The sequence below is a fragment of the Neopelma chrysocephalum genome, unplaced genomic scaffold (assembly GCF_003984885.1).
Source record: "Neopelma chrysocephalum unplaced genomic scaffold, ASM398488v2 Primary Assembly neopelma1_125, whole genome shotgun sequence".
Taxonomy (NCBI): domain Eukaryota; kingdom Metazoa; phylum Chordata; class Aves; order Passeriformes; family Pipridae; genus Neopelma; species Neopelma chrysocephalum.
In genome coordinates, this window is record NW_020897787.1 from 2306381 (window position 1) to 2328693 (window position 22313).

At 41.1% G+C, this 22313-nt stretch overlaps 1 protein-coding gene across 5 annotated transcripts in view; it reads left to right on the forward strand.

Annotated features, from left to right (window-relative positions):
* The first annotated feature begins 600 nt into the window (after positions 1-600).
* SLC12A4 (solute carrier family 12 member 4) overlaps positions 601-22313 on the forward strand; it is a 46805-nt gene continuing 25092 nt past the window's right edge. For 2 of the 5 annotated variants that reach the window (XM_027698179.1, XM_027698180.1), the window contains exons 1-2: positions 601-801; positions 20722-20816. In XM_027698179.1, the coding sequence (XP_027553980.1) occupies positions 660-801; positions 20722-20816 (237 nt within the window). In that variant the 5' untranslated portion in view covers positions 601-659. Of the gene's footprint in view, positions 802-10874; positions 10952-12179; positions 12281-17116; positions 17355-20721; positions 20817-22313 lie in introns of those variants that run through there. The other 3 variants (XM_027698184.1, XM_027698181.1, XM_027698182.1) reach the window with 3 other exon arrangements.

Here is a 22313-nt window from a genome sequence, read left to right on the forward strand (position 1 = left end):
AGCCCCGGACGGGGCTGTAACCGTCTGCTGGGAGCCGTGACATCCATAATTGGCGCGCTTGGCTCCCCTTGCCCGTGGCTCGGTTGCTGATCTTTGCCCCGCACCACCCCGCCCCTCCGGCGGTTTCGGGGCCACCCGGCTCCAGGCAAGAAGCGCTCGCTGCCGGCCCCAGCCTCGCCACCGCCCCCCTCCCCGCATCGCTCCTGCCCAGCAAATGGCGGCGGCGGGGGAAGGAAGCCGGGACACGGCAGAGGGAAATTTCCTCCCCGGGGTGGCCGGGCAGCGCCCGTGAGGGAGGGCGGCGGGCACCCGCCCCGCCCCGCTCCCGCCGCCCCTGGCTCCGGCTCCTGTCACGATGACTGCGGGAGGAAGGCTCCCCCTTCCCCGCACTGCCTCGCCGCCTCCAGCCCCTCCTCTGCACCCCCACTGCTGAGCGCGCCCGCCCGGCGGAGCGACCCCCGCGCCCGGCGCTCGCCCGGCACTCCCGGGGGCGGTGGAAGCTGCACCGCCCCGGCGCTCGCAGTGGAATGGGTGGAGTTGAGGAGCGCGGTTTCCTGAGAGGAAGTGACCGCACGGGGCAGGAATGCGCCGCCGGCTCCGCGCCGCGTCCCGCCTGCCTCGCCGCGGTGCCGCGGGGATCCCTCAGCGCCCCGCCAGCCATGCCGCACTTCACTGTGGTGCCGGTGGAGGACAAGCCCCGCGCCGAGTACGACAGCGTAGAAGGGCTCAGCTGGGTGGACTACCGGGAGCCGGCCGCGGTGCCCGCCCCTGGTGACTCCTACGACACCGTCAGCTCCGACGGTGAGCGGGCACTGCTGGGGCGGGGGGCGGCGGTGCCCGCGCTCCGGGGGCTCGGGCAAGCCCGGCCCCGCGCCGCCGCCGCGGCCTCGGCACACAAAGGCGGCGGCGCTCCCGGGGACGGCTCGGGGCGCCGCGCCCGGACGAGGAGCCCTGCCGGGTCCGCTGGGGCGGGCGGCGGCTCCGCTGTTGCCAGGGCCGGTGGGTGAGCCCTGTGGCCACTGTCAGCCCGGCGGGCCGGGCCGGGCCGAGAGGCGGCACCGCAGCCCGCCCGGCTGCGGCGGTGCCCCGGGGGTGCTGTGGGCGCGGTGTCCCCCGGTGCGCACGGGAGCCACTCGGGGGTTCCCTCCGCCCCCCAGCCGCTTGTTGACAGCCCGGGGTGCAGCGGGGAGCGGGGCCGGCTCGGAGGGACGGCTCTTATCGTTTCTACACAAGCTGCCGTCTCCAGAGTGATAAGAGTACGTGGAGATACGCTCAAGTGTTTTCAGTGCTCCACTGCCAAAAAAAAAATAAACGGGTGATAGCGAAGTCAGTTAAATTAGCAGCGTCTTAGGTGGCTGCTTTTCCTGTTTGTATCATCTTAAAAAACGCAGCTGTCTAGCAAACCGGGCCCTTGAATACTACAGCGCTTTGTGCCTGTGTAACTCACAACTGCTCCTGCCAGGCAAAGCTGCTTTTTGTTAGGGGTTAATTTATTCCAATTACAGAAGAAAATCACGTAAGTAGAAGGGGATTTTGGGTGGTGAGAAGTACATTCTTTAATTAGGCAGCTAATATCAGTGCTCAGCCTGTCTTGGTGTTTTGCTGTGACTTTTAGGTAATAATTTAAATACAGTGAGTCTTTCTAGTGGGAATGTGAAGGATGCTTAGATTTGGAGAGCAGAGTAGTTCTGGTACAAGGCTGTTTTAGCTCTTTGTGCAATCTGTGTTTTTCTTCAGCCTCGGTTATGTTTAGTTTTCTGTAATCTTTAGGAAGAGGATCTTCCCATGGGCTCAGCTGGTGAATCTGACTTACCCTCTGTGAATCATGCGTGACTCTAGGCAACAAAAGAAAAAGCAGTAAACACCTGACCTGTTCTTCCTTGCCTGTGCAGTCAAACTTTTCAGACTGCAAATGTTATTGGATGTACAGTAATCCCTGAAGGGAGTCTGCACTGCTCAGGCCTATGCTTAAGGAAGCCAACAGGGTTATTTTGCTGAGTGATACTCAACTGTCCTAAGAACAAAGTTCAATTCCTGCATTGTTACTTCGTTCATTTCTCTGAGAATATGTGCTTTAATCTCCCAATATGTACCCACTGGGGTTTTTTTCTTTCTTTCTTTGTATAGTTTTCAAAGAAATTTTAGATTTCATATACCAGGTAGCTTAAGGTCTGTTTATGTCCATTCTTTCCATGTCTAGTGTGGGTATTTTGGAGTGATGAAAGGTAGTTGTTTTTCCCAAGCTGTCTATTATCACAGACAATTTTAGGTACTAGCCCTAAAGGCTGTGCAGGGCCTGGTCTTTGTTTTGTAAAAAAGGTCTGTTTTACTCTCAGGTTACTTACCATATAGTCCATGTGCATTAAGATAACAGGTGTTTTTCACCCATCTCAGCAGGTCGAGGTGGAGACCTTGTGAAGTGCTTTTTCCACTAGCTAGCTTTGGCCATGGGTTGGTAAGTGTGGCTTCTGGAAGCTGCTGCCATGATGGATAAAGGAAGGTCAACTCAAACCACCTCTCATTTGGGTATGAGGCTGCCCATAGGATACATGCAAACAAAACACTTCAAGATGCTCACTCAGCTCCCCGTCACAGTCCATCAGTCACTGGCAAGCTGCGGTCTCTTACATACTGCTGTTCAGACTGCAGTGCACAACCGTGCTACTGGAAGTTATCAGAGTCTCTTTATTTTAAAGGCTATAAATATTTAGTAACTTCTCTGTTAATGTATGGTAGGTAGTTCTGTTTCTGTTTGAACTATAAGTGCCTTCTATTTTTTAATTTACTTTCACAGTAATTAAGTATTGTTTCATATCCTCAGGGTGTGCGTATAAAGATATGTCTTGCCTACCTGTACTGACAAGCATGTTCTTCCCCACTAGCCCTTTCTGTCTCTTCCTATTTTTTTGGGGTTTGTAGCTCTGTAGAGGGGAATCTGAACTTCCTTGTGTTATTCCTTTGGGTTTTGGTGCTTCTTTCTCCATCCTATGCAGAGTACTCAGGCCACTCCTATGGCAGGAGTGTTGATGATATGACGTGGTGGAGATGGAAGCTGCTGTTGAAGGCAGAGTATCTCACAGCTGGTTAGCACAGGCTGGAGCCTGCAGACTGGAGGGAAGAGAGTGACCCTCCAGAGCCTTCTGTGGCAGCTGATAACGGGCTCATGGAGGGATTTGTTGGTGTTGGTAATGGCCCTGATTCCAGATAAGGTAAACTGTTTGACTTGAGCGCACAGTTCAAGTTGTAGGTTGTGGCCGTATGGAAGTGCACACAGTTGGTATTGACTCCGTGTGTGCACACAGAGCTGCCTAAGCAGTGCTGATGGTCCCAGCTTTCCATGCGATCCAGGAGCTCCACCATAGTCAGTGTGAGAAACTGGTTGCAGTTGTTCTGTGAACCTTCTCCTGGGAAGATTTTGTTTTGTCAGTTTGTTATTCATAACCTGGTTTAAAAACTTGTTTGGATTGCTCAGTTTGATAGAAGATGGGTTAAGGTGACTCATGGCCCTTCAAGAGTATGGTCTGTCATGGCACTGTAACCATGCAAAGTAGTGGCTGTGTTGTCCAATACTCCTTACACAATCTCTTAGGCTGCTCCTTATTATTCTGACAGATTCTTATTTCAGTTTGACCTTTTCACTCCAACCTTTATTTGTCATAGCTCTGTTTTATATTTTTTTTTCCTGAATTTTGCGTTATTTAGGACATCAAGTGATAGGGTGTCATCTAAACACCACAGATGTAATAGAATTTCTTGTCAACCATTTCCATAAGAAGACATTAGTTGGTGTGCAATAATTTAGCCTTCCCAGATAGCTCCAGTGCTTGCTTGTGAATAAAATCAGCCTTTTTTTTCTAAGCAGGTTCCACTGACTACCACTGCTTCTAATAGGCTTTGACATCTTTCATTTAGAAAAAGAAGTACAAAGAATTATCTTGTGATCCGATGATAAACACGTGAGCCCTTCTTTATGGATCATCAGGGATGAGAAATGTGAATTTGGCATCCCCTCAGTCTTTGAAATAATGCCAGCATGTTAGGTTGGGTATACAAGGCAAGAAGAGGGACAGTGGGGTCTGAACAGTGTTTACAAAAACCAAATACACTTTGCTTTAATAGGAATCTCAACTCCACAGTGATTGTGCACCCTGTTAACCAAAGTGCGGCAATGTCATGTGTTCTGTGGGACGTTATTTATCTTCCCTTGACTTTTGTATGTAGAAATGAGACACTAATCAGCTTGGTGTCACTAACCAGCTTTGGTCGGCTGCCACCCTTGGTTTTTGCCAAGGAATTGCTCTGCTTATGTTCCAGTTATCACATGGCTTCCTCTCAGCCCAGAGTTCTCTAACTGGACTTGAGACCTTTTCCTCACGCTTACATTCTGCACTGTGTTCAGTGCTTTTGTGCAGCAACAGATTCTGCTGCTCATTAGCAATAAGCTGTTTTTGAGAATGTGGATAAAGTTCTGATGTGATAGTAGTACACTTTTACTATAAGCTTCTTCCTGGTTCACTGCTTTTAATATATGGTAACTTACTAGTAAAGATTTCCAGTCTTCTACAAGACTTGAAATAAAGCTCACATAAAATATGTCTGAAGATACTTTTAATGGGGACACATAAATAATTCAAAAATTCTTCTTCAAAGCGCTTACTTCTTACATGTAGGTGTTTTGGCAAAGTCCAGAGATAATATAACATCAATCATGTAATAAATTAGACACTACAGCTAAATAGGATTGACAGAAACACGTGTCCAAATAACATCTAAGTTATCTTAATTCAAGAACTTCTGCTGGCAGCAGTGTGGGTAAATGGCACAGTTATAGTGGTCGGAGTGGAATATTTTTGCATAACCTCTGTAGCACGTGTCTTCAGCATTTTTCATGTTGCCTCACAACTATAGAAAGAAGTCATGGAGGAGGCAGACTGGGGTGGAGTTGAGGCAGAACCTCTGAATTGTTTGGGAGGAAAAAAAGTAACCTGAGAATAGCAATACTAATGTCAGTGAACTGTCTCTTCTGGTGATTTGTTTTCTTGCTGAAAGTGGTATAGAGAATGCATCTTCGATGTAGCTGCATTTTGATGAGGAAGGGTCTTTTTTCTGTTCTGCTAAGCTTGGCATTTGTTTTCCCTCTCTGAAAAGTATGATGTGTAAATTTGGAGATATTAAAGGTGTCCTGTCAGTGCTAAATACATCAGTACATGTTTCTGCTCCGTAAAGGGTACTTCTGGGATACACAGCAATGGCTATGGTTTGAAATGCAGAACCTGAAAGGGGTCTTAGCAGCAGGGTCATACTTTTGAAATTCTGGGAGGTTTTTTGGCTTCTTTTTTTTTTCTTTTTTTTTTTTTTTTAATTTTTTTTGTTACTTGCTGTTTGAGCAATCACCAATTATCATTGCACTGATAGGAGTGCTAGATTTCAGAATACTTTTCTCAACAGTCTAGTGCACGGAGAAGTTGACTCTTGCTTCAGATAAGGAAAGCCAAGAATTCAGTATGTGAAAAATCAGAGTGGAAAAGTGTTTTGTGACATAGTTAACTGTTTAAAACAGTTGGGTGGGTGAAGGGGATGGTATATACTTTATTTATCACCTGTAAGAAAAGGAATTTCTGAGAAGCTCATTTTAGTGGAGCCCATGGTGGATAGCCCCAGTTTCTTTTAGCAGCATGCGGTGTTGTGATATTTAATTTATCTGTTAAAATGCTTGTCTAGGAAAAGAAAAAAGTTCATATTACTGCATAAACTGTTACTTTTGCTAAGCATGTCTCATACCTCTTTTGTGCAGTGATTAAGGCAGAGCTGGAGAGGCTGCAGCTGTCCGGTACCAAAGGGATCATGGTGCCAGCTGCTGGTGACCAGGAGATTTAGCTAAATATAGAAAAACATGGACCTTTTTGTGGATTCTCTGGTATTTCAGTTATTTGAAAAAGCTCTGGGAAGAATCTTTGTGATATGTCTAAGTGATGTGAAAGCAGCTCCCGTAACCTTGTATGCGTGGGTCTGCATGTTGCAAAAAACTGAGAAGATTGTTAAAAACCTGAACAACCATCTGCTGTTTTTTTGTGGCTGCTGATTTTTTGTGTTTTGGAGAACACCTGCATTAGAGGCTAAGCAATTGCACAGGAAAAGACGTGGATTCCCCACGTAATTCTCCCTGCAAATACTTGCTAAGTGCCCATTTCAAACTTAGTTTGAGACTAAGTTTGGGAATTCTTTAATACGCTGAAGCTGTATCTTCTGTTCACTCTGAATTTTTCTTAAGAAACTTAAATATGTTTTTGGGTTCCTTATATTGTGTTTGTAGTACATCTCTCTCTCATGTATAAAATTGATCTGTGTGTGTTATTCAATTTCCTGTTTCAAATTTCTTCAGTGTTTCAGTTCTTTAAAGAAAACAGTGACATTTACTTTCTTTTCTGTGCTGCAACAAAATTAAAGGATGTTTTTGCATGCTCTTTAATGTAAAGTTTAAATTTGGCTTTTGTTCTAAAGTTTGATGTAGAATGAAGACTAAGGTAGTTTGCAGTCTCATTGACAGGAAATGTAGCCAAACATAATAAATGCTGTTTGCTGAAGTTGGCTACAACCATCTTGAGGAAGAGAAGACTTAGTGATCACTGACTCCTTTTTAAGTGCATGTAACAGAATGGAGGGATACACAGTGCCACAGGGAGAGAGAAGCTGCATTTGAGTTTCCCCTTCCAAGATCAAGTTAAAGATTTACACCTGTTTTTGATTGTGTTGCAACAAATAATGTGCAGACTATTTTAAACTACAGAAGTCCTGTTAGCACCAATATGTAGAGCAAGATTTATTTGATCAAAGGGTTTGTGTCTTCAACCTGTTGGTTTGAGGTTTTTCTTTAAATACTTTTGTCTGTCACCTGAACTACAGAGAAGAAAAATGCACCATTTTAAGACATGGTCTAAAGTCTATTTAAGTTACATTTTAGGGTTGTTTCCTTTATCTTCAATAACCTTTGAATCAGAAATTTTAAATCTCTTAATTGTAGTAAGCTAATTTCTATTCTCAGACAGTAAAGTTTCAGTATTTTTTTTGTTTGATTTAGTAAAACCTCTTTCTTAAATTATTAGTTTTCAGTAGGCATCTCTTTAAATGCTGCCAAGTGATCCCTTAGCAATGAGTAGTACTGTTCTTGTTCTTTCAGTTGAGCTGCTTTGGATGATTTCCTTCAGCATACTTGGATTTTGTCATGCATGGAGAACTGTGCATCTTTCACAATGACTGCTGTAGTCATTGCCAAGCAAACAATATCTTGGTTTTAAACAAGCAAAATAATGAAATATTGTACACAAAAAATGTTAGTCTTTTCACAGAATCAAGTACTTGACAATTAATATGTCTGGTTTTAAATTTAAGTCTACGTGACCACAAAAAATAGATGTCTTACAATGCATGTAGGGTAAACCTGTCTGGATTTTGGATATGACAGCATTTTTTATACTGTAATTGCGTATATATATAAAACTGTATCTGGAGGTTATTTTGTAGCCTGTTGACTGCCTAGTTGTCCCCAATGGTTTTTATTTTAAACATCGTTTCACAAGTCTCAAATTCACTTCTGAACTGTAAAAAGAAGTTCCCGGAGTTAATGAAGTAGCATTTTTTCCTACTAGGCCATGTAATAGGGCTTTAGGTTTTGTGGTAGGTGCTAGGTTTGGCCTGGAAAAGAAGGCTGTTTACTTTCCAGCAGTCATAATTCATGTCTGAGCAGCAGAGGTATAGGTCAGAACAGTTCTGGGAAAATATTTTTTCAAAAATTTTGCTGCTATTGAAGGTGCTTGGTGGAATTCTTTCTTAATCATCTTTTGATTTTCTTTGTGCTCTGTAGGACAGAAATATGAAGTTTGACACGCAAAATAAAGCGCTAATTGCCCCAAAAGAGCTTTTGACTCAATTATCTTATGGGTGAATGGGGAAGTTTGATAACTTGACAGTTTTGCTTTGCTGACTGGAGGCAGCCTGTGACTCTTCAGAAATGTAAATGAGATGGCATTTTGCTGAGCAGAAGATGAGAGGCCAGTGCCAGACTGGGCTGGGCAGCAGGGCAAGGGGTGAGGGAGGAGGTGGCTGGTTCTGGTGAAGGGATGGTCATCATCCCACCTTTGTGTTGGTGTCACAATGCTGCTACAGGAAGCCAGGAAACTTATTTGCATAAGGAATGGGGTAGTAGCATTTCCAAAGATGTTCAGATTCTGGGTTTGCCTAATGTCTCATGGATATTTGGCCCACAGGTCCTTCCCCTTGAATCCAGAATGCTTAATTTGCTCCCTTCTCCCCATTCCACCCGAGTGACCTGCATTGTCCCAGAAGCCCAACTCTTTCATTGATTGACATGTGGTCTATAATATAATTAGGATGCGAACCATTGATTACTTTGAAAATGAGAATCAAAGCTGTAAGCTGATGTTGCAGGGTGGCTTGTAGCAGAGATTGTATAACAAGATCCTGGGAGAGGAGCAATGACGCAGAGCTGTGTTTAGGACAGAGGCATGCTGTACTATGTATAGGTTCAAGCTAATTATGCCTGAACAAAACTGTATGTGTTTTTTTTTCCCTACAGTCTAATTACCAGCCTTCATTTTCGTCTCCTACCAGTAGCTAGCAATTTCTGGTGTTTATCTGAGGGATTTAGAACATCATTCAATCACTACATTTCCCCCCTTATCGTGAAGCAGATTAGACCATCCGAATTTCTGACTTTCACTTTCATGTCAAAGGGAAAAAAGGGGTTTTATGGTGTGCCATTAGAAGCTGCCTGTTTGCTGACTTAGAGTAACTCCTAAGGAGGGCAAACTTGTTCAGACTTGCTCTCGCATACTTTAAATTGCTGATTGCTGCAGTAAAACACAGATTTTATGCCCTGGAGTATAATTGTTCTCCATAAAATTATCTATAGCAATACTACTTTGTTTTATGACCTTGTCTCTGCTTGCAAGCCGAGCAGCCATGAGCTTAGTTACTGTGTGCAAAGTCCACCTCTGGATTTCCATGTCGGAGGCCAGATCCGAGTCAGGACTAGAAGTAATTCAAGAAGACAGCATAGCTGCTGCTGTCTCTGACAGAGGACAGCACATTACTGTTTCTCCTCTGCCTTCTCTCTTTGCATTCAGGAGCTTTGTCCTCCTCATCCACTTCTGAATAGTATAATTGACTTTCCTTTTACTCCTACTTGCTATAGTATATGTTTGTGTCCAGAGCTGATGCAAAGGACAAAGGCAGAAGTTCTTTAGTAGTCTTGCAGGTTTGTTTTTAGAACCTACAACACCTGAATGTTTTTGCCTTTGTTCTGCTAAGGTTTTAACTGTCCAGTCTGTGATTTTTACCATATGAAGTGTTTGGCAGTAATACTACTTGTCCATCTCCCCATAACAGGATCCCTTCCTTTCCCTTGATTCCTGTTTGTGTTCTGCACCCTGTACTTAAAGCATGATGTCCAGGGCACAGGTGTTATAAGAGCACCACAAACCAACCCTTGCTTCAGTTCCCACATGGAACTTGCTTCTTGACTTCTTTGCCTGGGCAGACACCAACCACTCCCTTTTGATGTGTCTCTGTGTTCTGGAAAATGTGGTGACAATGTCAGGGATTAATTTCTGGGACGTGGTAGCCAAACATGAAAGGAGGTATAGCTGAGCTGTGTTTGGTAGATCCCAATACTGTGTAACCAGACAGGAGGATGATTATCTGCCTGGTGTTAAGATGCGTTTTAGCATCTTTTAGCTCCTTTATGCAAGGAGCTTTAAAGCTGTAACTGAAGGCAACACACAGAGTGATTTAATTGCAATATTTGGCCTTTGCCCTTTTAAGATACTGTATTGTGGACTTTGTGGTAGAAGCATATATTTAGCAGGAGTAAACTCACCATTGTATGTCCCTGAGTTTCTTTAGACTTAGATTCTATTGCATCTGCTTAATTTCTGACTGGAGCAGAAAAGTGATTTAATGTGGCCCATTGCTCTTTGAAAAGTTTCTGTGAGTTAATGTGCTGTACTCACTTTACTTTGATGCTCTTGCAAATGGATGAACTTTTTGTAAAATGATGATAAAAGCAACTGTGGCTTTTCCAGATATCTGAATTTGTCTTGGTCTGTGCTGTGTGTTGCACTGTGTGAAACATATTGTGCTATTTTGGAAGACCTGTGGGCTCTTTATAAATGTATGTTAGAATGTATGGATTTTAGAAGGACAGTGGTTTGTTGCTTATCATGTGCAATGTCAGAGTGCTCTCCACCCTCTAAAATGTTCATTGGGAAGGAGTGACTCCCTTTCCTTGGAGAAGTCTCTTGCTGACTTGTACTTTCTGTAAGTATTATGGCCAGAGTTACAGTGAGTTTTGGCTATTTGCAGCACTTCACACTGGGTCATCCTTGGATCTCAACCTTGGACCATATACAGAATTAACTGTCTTTTTTTTTTTCCTTACAACACCCTCCCCCCCTTTCCTTAGTTGCAAAAAGTCTCTCACGAACTTTGTTTTCACATGGAACACAGTACTTCTCAAATGTAAGAAATATCTGATGTTCAGCACTTTCTGTATGAGTTAACTGAAAATTAATAGAACATTCAGGGCTTCAAAATGAGCTATAACCGGTTACCAGTGTCTTTCTACTGTCTTCCAGAAGTGGATAGTAGCTGTCAGTTAATTTACATTGTCCATGATGTAATGCATAGAATGTACATCCATTGAAATGTTGAAAGTAATTAAACCTCCTTTTTTCTGTTATTTTTTGCATGTTTGGAGATATTTACACCCTAGCTTATACCTTCTCTCTTTCCACTTGTTTCCTGTAGGAAGCTTTTTGAGCTGGTGGCAGTATTGACTTTTAATGGTCACTGTTCCCACCTGCTTTCTCTCACTCCATGTTTTGTGCCTGTACAATTGTTTCTTTGGCCCATGTTGAGCTGAAAGAGGGAGCAGGTATGTCCAAAATTGTGGTGTGTGTTGTGGGGGGTTTTTTTTGACTTTTTTTTTTGTTTTGTTCTCTCATCTTTTGTACTGTGTAGCCGTGGTCAGCTGAACACTTATAGGGCTGAAAACAATTTTCTGTATTTGATATCAGAGAGAAAGGTGAACTTGGATTGAATATTGCATGGAATCTGCATGCTGGTCTAATAGCTGTATGTTACTGTCTCTCAGAGAAAGTGAGAACATTTTACAGCAAGAGGCTTTCCCTGAGGGAGGGAAAGTGCTAGAATGCTGTTCCCTGTATTTTGATACAAGGTATTCTGTATCTGAGGTGCCTTCATGCATGTGAAAGGATGGAGTTCCAGGGAGGATAGTTGTGAGAAATGATTTGGAGTCATTCCACATGAAAGAACCTCTGAAGTAGATTACAGTGAAGTACAAAGGTTGTTATTTATAGTGTTTTTTTTTCAACTGGCAATGACAAGTTATATTATGAAAGCTCCTAAGTGATGTGAGTTCCTAAATCCAATTTCTCAAAAGTGATTTGACATATTTAATTACACAGGCATTCTTGGTGACTGTACCTACTGTATCATGTAGATAAGTCTCAGTGTGGTGTGTGCTGGTATCTAGAGGACTTCCTTGTGAATGGGCAGAATGATGGGGGTTCTGGTAATTATGAACTGCTTAGAATGATCAAGTTAGTATTTACTTGTGTATCTTATATAAACCTCTCATTTCGTTGTGCTGATGCTTTTTTTTGTGATCTTGTATATGGTTGGTCCGTTAATGGGTAACCATATTATAACATATTGAAGATGGAAAGAAATAGATCACTGTTTGCACTTGAAAGCTGAAATGCCTGTAGGGCTAACGTCACAGAGCTATACTTTTCGTGGCATTAGCAGGTTTTAAATGCTGTCTGATTCCATGCTGAGCAAGCAGCAGTTTTGTGGCACACTTTTCTGAGTAAGTGTGCAAACAGCTGGCAGTGTGCCTCTTAAATGTGGCTGGGCTTGGATTTGACAAATAGCATTTTGAGTAAGATCCTGATATTTGTATGTTTTCTCGGTGTTGAAAGGATTATAGTGCTAGGATTATATCAGTGTCGGTTTAGCTTTCTGTAAGAAACTCTCGTGTCCTGGAAGTCCAATTCAGCATTGCAGCCAGCACTTTGTCAGAGCAGGTAGAAGAAAGTTCTTTTGGGAATACAATATTATTAAACTTGTCCAATCCTCAGGACTCCACGGGGAAGGCATTTACTAAAGCATGTGCTAAGAGCAGGAGGAAGAATAATGGTAAACCAAATTACTGAAAATGGCAAAGAGCTATTGCTAAAGGGTAAGTACTTTGTGTTGATATTAGTACCTACAAAGAATTGTAGGGCTTCTAGGACAATTTTTCTGAAACTATCAGTGTAACTTAACTGAAGAATAAAATCATTGCACTTTTTGAAACACAAGATTATTAAGTTGTTAAATCCATCAAGTTGTGTAGGATCAGTTAACTTGATTGGTAAAGATATTCTCTAATCTAGTTCTGTAAAGTACAGTAGAAGTCTGATAGTAATTTCACATTTTTATCTAGCAATAAATCCAAGATCTGTGCTTAATTGTACACTTAATTTTGTGCTCTGGTGCAGCCTAACTGTTGCATAGGTTGTTGTCTGGGAAAGCTTTTGCTGTTTCTTTCATGCAGAACACAGGCAAATGCAGTCTTTTGAACTCTGAACTGTTTCAGTGGAATGAGTATGTTATCAATAATGCATCTTCGAAATTTATTTTTTGATAAAATTGCACTTTGTGTCACTTTTGTAGATGCCATAGCTGTTGCTGATTATAAATATGTACATGATATCTGCTGTGTAGTGCGTAATGAATCTTAAGAATCACATCTTTGCTAATTGGGTAAAAATCAGTAGACACAAAACTATATTGACAGTGTCAATTTGACAGTCAAACAAATAGTGTTATTACATAATATAAGAATGTTATAATAATGAATGAACACCATGTATTCTTAATATACCCATGAATGTCAATAGTTTGGTCTCTAAGCTGCAGTTCCTGATGGAAGTGTGTGTCTGGATCAGGCATGTGAGCGTTCAATGTTGTCAGTGTAACTGAGTTCGAGCTTGTGTTTCAAGTACAGAGGATCTCTTTGCTGCCTAAAAGCTATCCAGGGAAAGATCTGTCCTTTCGTTCTGCTGTGCTTTCCGCTCGTATAGCCTTATTGTTGCATGGGTTGTTATCTAGTGGGACTTTGACCTTTATTTTCATAAAATACTGGGTCAGCTGGGATTTTATAGCGCCTGCTTTCTGCCGCCTTCAGTGAAAAAGACCTGGTAGCTGAAGGTGAACTGACATTGAGGGTTATTTCATTACCAGTGACTAGTTTGTAGTGTGAATGAGTTTTATCTATCTAGATGCAATGCTATTTATTTCCTGTTGCTTCTATTTCTGATGTAAATATAATACTCCTAATAAAAAAACCCCCACACCTAAAATAGCCTACCTCCAACCCAAGAACTTAGTGGAGTTATCAAAACATTTTGAGAACTGTTTTTTCTGAGCTTGGAATGTCACTGTCACTGTCTTGCTACTGCGAAATAAAGAAATTTTTGGTTTCAGTATTGAAAAACATGAAAGTTAAATCATGACTTTCTGGTTTTGCATGAAAAAAGTACTTTGGATAATACTGACTACTTCGTAGCTAAAGGGAAAATAAGTATTTCTCATTATCCGATCCATGCTGTCAGCTGCATGTTCTGCTGTCAGCTGCATGTTCTGCTGTCAGCTGCATGTTCTGCTGCCGCGAGTTTGTAATCAGAATTTTTGTTTTAGAAATGCTTCATGTTTCTGACTAGTTGTGTGCTATTCATGTAGAAGCAAATATTTCTAATAGTCTCTCTTTTTTATTATTATTTAAAAGAAAATCTCTACTTTGGACTGCTGCTGACATTGGATTAGGAATTCTGCTAAGTTGTTGAAAGTGAGTAATTTCAGAAAAGAAGCCATATCCTATGTCTGTTCAGGAAATTTAAAGATAATGATATCTGCAAAGACATAATTGTACTTAGACTTATTTGTTGCAGTCTCCCAAATGAACCAAGAAGAAGGTTCCATAACAGTTCTGAGGAGTTCTGTTTAGTCCAGCCACATGTGAGGAACCACATAATTAAAGAATATAAGGAGATCTGCAATGTATTTGAAATCAAATTGTCATCTACATGTTTCTTAGATTATCCTGATATGTCAGTCTCTTGATATACTTCAACAGTACTCTTGAATGCTTGGCTCCTGAAATGTGGAGGTACCAGGGTCCTTGAACTGCTGGCAAAGGCCAAGAAAGGTGTTGAGATTTTTCTTTTCCTCAGCAATACTCAATGGGTGACAAGCAGAATGCTCTGAACATCACCCAGCCTTTGGGAGGAACAGTACAAGTGCTTGGGAAAGCATTATCCTTATTGACATCTGGGAAGGGCTTTCTCAAGAACTGTTTTAAAAACAAACCAAAACCCCAAAGTGTAATAAAAACGGACACGGACAGCTTTTAATATAAAAACTTCATCCATAAGGCTGTGAGCAAATGTCCTCAAAAATAATGTTGTGACTAATAAAATTACCTGGTTATGCAATAATTTCTGTTTGGAGGAATCCCATTGTTCCTCTAACTTTTTTCCCCCTGTAGAATACCTACCATGGGTATATGCATTTGTTCCTAGGTCTTGTGAGAACAGTTAAATGTAGCAAACCTATTTTGGCTTTGTGGTCAAAAAATCAAAATAAATTCTGGCTTAATTGCCAGTTGTGAAGAAATGTGCAGAACATCTTGACACATGAAAATCCAGAAATGCATAAATGAATCAGAACAGAACTAACTTTCTTTCCAAAATGGGATAAATTTTGCATACCCTAAACCACCCATAAATTAGGCTTTTATTTAAGTTAGGTTCTCTTTAGAGGTAATTTGCAGCATGCCAAGGTGCACAGGAGGCACTCCAGGGATCAGTTAATTGGGCCATCTCTTTCTGAGTGAAAAGTGAGCCTGTGTGACTACTTGGTTATAACTGCCTGCTGTTTAGATAGCTGAAATTAGGTTAAAGGAAACCCACAGCAACTACTTGGATATCAACTCTGATTTCTAATCTTAGATTCCAGTGTTACTTGTAGGTGGAATATTAAAAGTATGAATGCGTTTTTTTAACTAAAGAAATAGTCAGATTAAATGATGTTCCATGGGCATGAAAATGGCGCGGGTTGTGTCCTTAACTATCACAGGCTTTGTAGCCAGTGATACTTGTGAAATAGTGTCTGAATAACAGCAAAAAGTGGTGTTAGTTGCTAGACAGGCTGTTTCATTACAATATTTTTTACTGTGGTATACATAAAGGAGTCTGTACATGCACAGTACAATTAAAAGTGAGATATTAACTCTCAGACTGTTCCAGAAATTAAATTATATTGAGGGGAGGCGTGTTGAGCTGTCCTTTGAGCTGGGTTTTCTAGGAAATATCTGTTGTTTGTCAGTTATAGAGGTGAGTAAACCAACAGGTTTCTTTGTCAAGCCGAGCATTTCAGTTCCCACTCTGACTTGTGCTCTGATTCGCACTAAAATTATTTGAAGAAATTTAGCCCCTCACTTAAGATGTAACTCTTGATATTTCAGGTAGGGAGGATTATGGCAGCCCTGCATGCCATCATCACAGGTCACAGCCATATCTAGAGCTTTGTCCAGCTTTCCTGTCTGAGGCTGTTCCACCTGAGATACCGTGAGCATGGTGTGTGTGCCTCTGCCAACTGGCATTTAACTAGCTCAGATTGCCTGTAGAAGCAAAGTGGCAAAAGTTTGTTATCAAAGTTCAGCCCTCTTCAGAATTTTTTTTCTTTTAATATTTTAAGCCTTATTGTAGCTTAACTGGCATTACTGTTTCACTTCCTGTGTTATCTCTGCTGGCCAGACTGAAGCTGGTCAAACTATCTGTGCCTTCAGCACGGCTTAACTTGCCAGGTGGATAAAGCTTCCATAAGCAGTAGGTGAGGATCTCTGACTTAGTCGTGTCCACGTGGAAAAATCTGCAGTTGTTTCAAGATGCACTAATTTCCGCTTATTTACCTGAACATGATGAAGTAGGGGAGTGGTGGTTTTCTATAAGGGAGTTCAGAAGCTGACAGTAGAGGAGAATAAAACCTTGACAGGTCAAGCCATGCAACTGCTCTTGCCACCTTCTCACAGGAATGGTTATTTTAGTAGTCTGGCTGAGTACACCTTATCGCTGTGAACCTTCCTGCTCTTTACAATAATCTCACTGTGCCTAATTGTTCAGCTTTCATTTATCCTCACTAATCTGTTCTTTAGGTAATTTCATATATATGTCTTGTTTGTAATGCTCTCTAAATTCTGGTTTTCATCCCTCAGTTACTAAAGAAAATACAATGGCTCGCACAAAAGACTTGCATTCAGCATACTCAAGCAGTGAAACTGTGTCTATCTCGCCTAATCCTCTCCTAGAAGGAAAACAGTAACATGGATACTGTCCTCTATGTTCTTAATCTTTTTCTTTTCATTTTTTTTAAGTAAAGACAACATTAACCTTTTGGAGAAGAACAAAATAAAACCAATCAGTAAAATATCTGCTACAGATTTAGCCACAGTGTTTTTTCTCGGTAATGAGATAAAAGTTAGGCAAAAGTTTGGACATCCATTTATTGCTTTTATTCTGTCTTCTGAGCTTGTGTTTGTATGTCTGGGAGTATGCACACTTAGAGTTTGTAGGTTTTGTTCATGAACCATCTTTAATGTTTTAAGGAACTCAGGTTATCCATATGATGAGGAACTTGTTCTATGGATCTGAGTCCATATCTGAGTAGGGGAGCTCTAAAGTGTTCAGGGAACTATGCTGGAGATGTTTAGATAAACGGTATAGTTGTAGTGGTGGCTACAAATAGAATTATTTGGTTTGGAAGAGAACTGGTAGCATTCAGAAATAAAATGCCTTAATTATTGAAAGATAATGAAGACTGAGAAGCACTGAAACAAGTAAAGAGGAAACATTAGCCTACTTGGAATAAAGTTTGCCTGCCTCAAAATTTGAGATTAATTAGGCACTAAGGCAAATCAATTGTTCTCTATTGCAGAGTATATAGCTCCCTCTTTAAGAAATGTTCCTTGCAAGACAATCTTGCATGATGAAAACTAACACCACATAGCTACTGGCCAAGACCAAAGACTTGATAACTAAGAATGTGGAAAACTGTATGCATGTCAGAGGATGGTGCTTGCCGAGGAGACTTCATGCTTCAGAATGTAAACTGCCCTCGGGTGAAGCTGGGGCAAGAATTCCCCAGAGTAGCTTTCCGAGGTCACATCCGCTCTCTTCCAAAACTGATGGAGATAACAAGCTCTTCCTGTGCAAGTAAGTCTGTTGGAAGCTGCTGGTATTGCTTATTAGCAGACAGAATATATCAGACAAAGCTTTTATTGCAGTGCAGTTTATATATTGTGCTGCAGTCTGGTCTGTTCTGTTTTGTCAAAGTACATTTGTGATTCTTCTGGAGGAAATGGTCATCTGCTATAGGTTTTACTTGTGAAATGGAAACAGAATATGGAAAGAAAGTAAGATGAACACTTTAATTTAGAACATGTCTGAGAAGTAGAAATTGCATTGAACGTGCAAGTGTGGTGAAGGTGATTTTTGGCTGTCATTTAGTTAGCTGTATTTAACATAGCAATGTAGCACCCTTCTTGAATCAGCACACATCTCTGCAGCACCCAGTTCTGCTTAGTGGTGAAGTGAAACTAGGGTGTCATTGTAAAGAACTTGCATATAAATTTACGCTCCTTCACTTCCTGTTGAAAGCGTACAGTGTTTGAGAGGGGCTTTAATGTGGCACTTCATTAGATTAGTAGGAAAGGCCCCTTTTATTTTTGCATTGTCTACAGTAATTCATAATCTGTATGTTATTACAGGATAATGGAGCTAGTGCTGTGAATATGGTAAAAAGCCAGTTGTAGTTCTCTATCATCTAGAGGAAGATGTGCCCTAACAACTGCAAAAACAATACTCTATTTCCAGTCACTAGTTCTACTAATGTTTCTATTGCAGTTTGCTTTGTTTGGGCTTCCTGTGTGCAGGAAGGTGTATAAAGCAAGCACACCAAGGGGTCAAATTTGGAAGGAAAATCTAATGGTGATGCTTGAACATACAAATTGAGAATGAGAGAGAAGATGGAAGCTCTTTGAGAGAGAGAGTTTCTGAAGAGACCAATTGTGAAAAATTCGCTGCTAATAAAATGAAGTTGCATCTGAAAAATAATATCAATTAAGTTGAAGATTCATCTTAAGTCACTGGTCTTTGTCAGACTCGTGGAGACGGCATGAAGTGATCTTTCTTAAATAAGGGTAGGGTATACCGATGATGGTAATGACAGACTTGGCATTTTGAAAGAGCGAAACAGTTGTCATACTATATCTGAGATTGAAAGTATGAGTTATCTTGGCAACAGTGTGATTTTATACATCAAAATTCTGTAAGCATTACAGGTAAGGGAATGCCCATTATATTGACTTGAGACAATAGTAAGATAAAGTTCCTGATGGAAGAACAAGGAAAACTAGGACAGCGAAGAATTGATTTAAAAATCACTGTGATTAAAAAAAAAAATCAGTCTGATATTTCAAACATTCAGTCACCAGAGCGAGTATACAGGATCCTATATAGTATATAGGATTTCCTACATAGTATATGGGCAATGAGGAAACAAATCAAAGTTGCTCATGACCCTACTGTGTTTGCTAAAGTGTAATGGTGAGAAGATACTGTAGAGACCAGTCTTGAAGAATCAAGTAGACTATTTCTGTTGCTGTTATCATCATTTGCACCATCATTGGTGTCCAATTTAATGAATAGAATGTATATGGCAGATAACTCCATTTCCTCAGCAAAAATCACAAATGTACTTTAACCACAACAAGAAGGCGGGACTGCAGCACAGCTTAGAGCACCGCAGCAAAATTGATCTGCTATAGTCCTGCTGCCAGCGTAGACTTAACAAATACAGCAAGCAGGGAGTTTTTGCAGATTTTTACCTTTGCTGAAGTTGATAAACATTTGATTTTGATGCTGTATGGTTAAGCTTACTGATGTTTTTCTAGTAAAAAATTTTACAATGTACAGCAAAGTGAGCATTTCTCACGTAGGTGGGATCAGCAAATAAGCTGAGCCCACTTGTTCAAGGCAGCTGCTAATTAACATTTTTGGGTTAGTTGTGTGAGAGCTGTGAGAAAGGCAATAGGCATGTAAACACAGCAGACTGCTCTCTACCTATATTTTTGATCAGCTGTTTACTTCCAGAAGCTTAAAAATCCCTCTGTTTTTTGTGAATATTGTTTTTCCAACAATTTTGTTCAAAGCACGTTCAGCAATTTCCAGCAAATTGTGCTGCTTTCCATGCATCCCTTCCCCTCAGTAAGAATAGTACTGAATGTTCTCATAATTTTTTGGCTTATAACAATTACTTTTGTAACAGTGCGGTGTGTGCTGATCCCTGTGTGTAGGGGAGGACTCTTCTGTTTGCCTGTTAAGTTCATATTGCAAGTTGATTCAGATTTCAGAGGGCACAGATATTTTCACTTCAATTATATTAAAATAATTTATTGTAGTATTGTTGAATTAATTACCTTAATAATTGAAAATATGTACAAAAAAATCCAGCTGTTTAATCTCTTGCTTTTGGTGTGTTCAGTGTACAATACTTCTTTAACTTGCAGTATTTTCATTTGGGATAATAATTTTTCTTTCATTTTTAATTTCTTTAGTGGTTACTTTTTTTGTAAATAGAAAAAAAAGTATTCCTTGGATTGATCCTTTCTTAAGGAGATGCTCTTGGAAATCTTTCATTTGTATTGGCTGAAAGAGTAGGGAGTGAAGAGGTACAGGCAGAAGAATTTTTGTTTGTTAAGCAGAGTGTAGTGGGAGACATAGGTCTGAGAACTTCTGAAGATGGAAATCAATTTAATCTCTTTTTTTTCTTCAAAGGTTATTTTAAACTATAGTGCCCTTGTTGTTTTTTTTTAAGTTACTAGTTGTTACACAAAGCTCTACTAATCTTCCATGTTATCATTTTTTTTTTAACATTGTTCACTGTGTATGTGAATGCTCTGCTTTTACTGTACTTGATGTTAGGTTTTAACTTTAAGAGGAGTCTGAAGAATGTTCAAAACACAGTAAGGGTAAAGGCATGATGAGTGTGTTTAATGTCTGTGATTAGTGGGCATAGTAAAAAACAAACAATAATAAAAAACAAGGGAGGGAGTGCTTTGGTATCTGTCTACTTGTATTGTACTAACAGAATCTAGTCTTTGAAGTGTTCAGTCTTACTAAATCTACCTAATCAATTTGGACATAACGCCTCAAAGGTTGCTCTTAGCATTAATAATGATTTCTAAGTGCATGAGAACTGTCTTATCACTTGTCACTATTCTATATAAGAAATAGTTATAGAAGTGAGCATTAGAGAATAAAGGCACATAAAGCCTTGTAGCTGTGACCCTACTTGTAAATTTTGCTTTGAGGTGACTGTTTATTCTATTTTAATGAGATAGAGGAGTAGAAATAGAAATAATTCTACCTTTAGAGTAACACCTCTGATAGTGCTAACGTTGCATAACTTTAGATACTAAAATAAACAAATTCAATTGACTAAATAAGTTTATTCCCTATGGATTTGTCAAGGTCTGTCTTTCTCTGCTTATTCAAAACCTGTTTCTTTTTTTCTTTGCAGGTCATGGCAACCATAAAGAAAACAGTCCTTTCCTAAACAGTACAGAAGCGGGCAAGGGAGGTGATTACTATGACAGAAATCTGGCCTTGTTTGAGGTAATTTCTAACTGGTTTTTATGTGATTTGTGATCTTCCAAAATGGGAGGGATTAAGCACATCTTTCTCCCTCACGTGCTTTTTTTGTGGATGTGTGTCTCTTGTCTGAGGTATCAGTAGGCAGAGGTACCCTGTGCGATGAAAAAGCTCAGATATTCTGATCAGTTTGGACTGTGGGGCAGAGAGAAGTGACTGTTTCCACGTGGAAAGAAGGAGGACCAGGTGCTCACACCAGAGGCTGGTTGGAGCCACACCAAGCCCAGCAGAACCCTCCTCGTCCCCACCTCACTGGCACTGCATTAAATGCCAATGTGTTGTGGCACGCTAAGACCTAGTTTCTCAAAAATGTTTTCAGAAGCTCAGGTGCTGGGAACTGGTGCAGAGGGACTTCGTGTGGCTTTCCAGCTGGGTTTCTGAGTTACAGCTTCACAGCAACATTGGTTATACATACCCCGTGTTTCCCATTCTGGGAGCTTGGTGTGGGGCAGCCTGAGCTGGCTCTGCACCCTGACGGGTTGGTACCTGCACAGTCTAGCAGTGTGGGAAAGAGCTTGGGTAAGTAGAATCAACCTGCTGCTGCACAGGCGCTCACCATGGAAAGGCTGCCACCATGTTTGCAGGCAGTGTGCTTGAGCTAAAAGACTTTGAGGCGCGTTCCCAGCTGTAGTATCTCCTCATTCCAAGACACAATAAATCTGTGATCAGGATAAACTCACTTGTAGGTTGTGGAGAGTTGGGTACTTGAGGCAGGCTGCTGCTTACTCACGTGCCTGCCTTTGCCATAAGCGATAGCACAGGACCACACCAGGTTTGCAGGCTCTTCTGTGGGACTAAATAGTGGGAGGAGCATCCTAGAGGCCATGCTGCTCAGCTGACTGAACAGGAGACACATACTGTCTTAACCTCTTTCTGTGAGGAATTGTAACCAGGTTTTTAAAGATGTGAACTACTTCAGGTCAGATCAGAGGAAGAAGTAAGAAAAGGGGTGCTTGGCTCATGGCATCCCCTTAGGGATGATCCCATTTGGCATCAGTTTCTGCATCAGGTGCAAAGCATATAACAGTAACAAACCTGCCAGAAACTGTCCATGGTGATACCTAAACATATGATAAAACTGCAGACAGCAAAGTTTTTCTCAATCAGTTTTTCCTGTGTGGAAAGTTGTTTCTCTTTACCATGTGTTACTTACTGTGCAGACATGTAAGAGGTTTTAATTTCAAAGAAAAGGGGGAAGGGAATGATTTTGTTCTGGTTCTTTTTTCCCCTTGATTTGATCCCTCTGCTTTGTTTGGCAACTTGACCTTTTTAAAAGTATGTCTGTTGATGTCAGTTGACATTAGAGATACATGCAAGGTACACATTCATTTTCTTACAGTGCCAAGGCTCAGACTTCTTTATTGCTGTAATTATGCTTTTTAGCACCTAAGGAGAAGGATGCAGTGCAGACCTTTTGGTATAGCCTTTTGCTGTCAGAGTTGCCATCCTTTCAGAAAATTA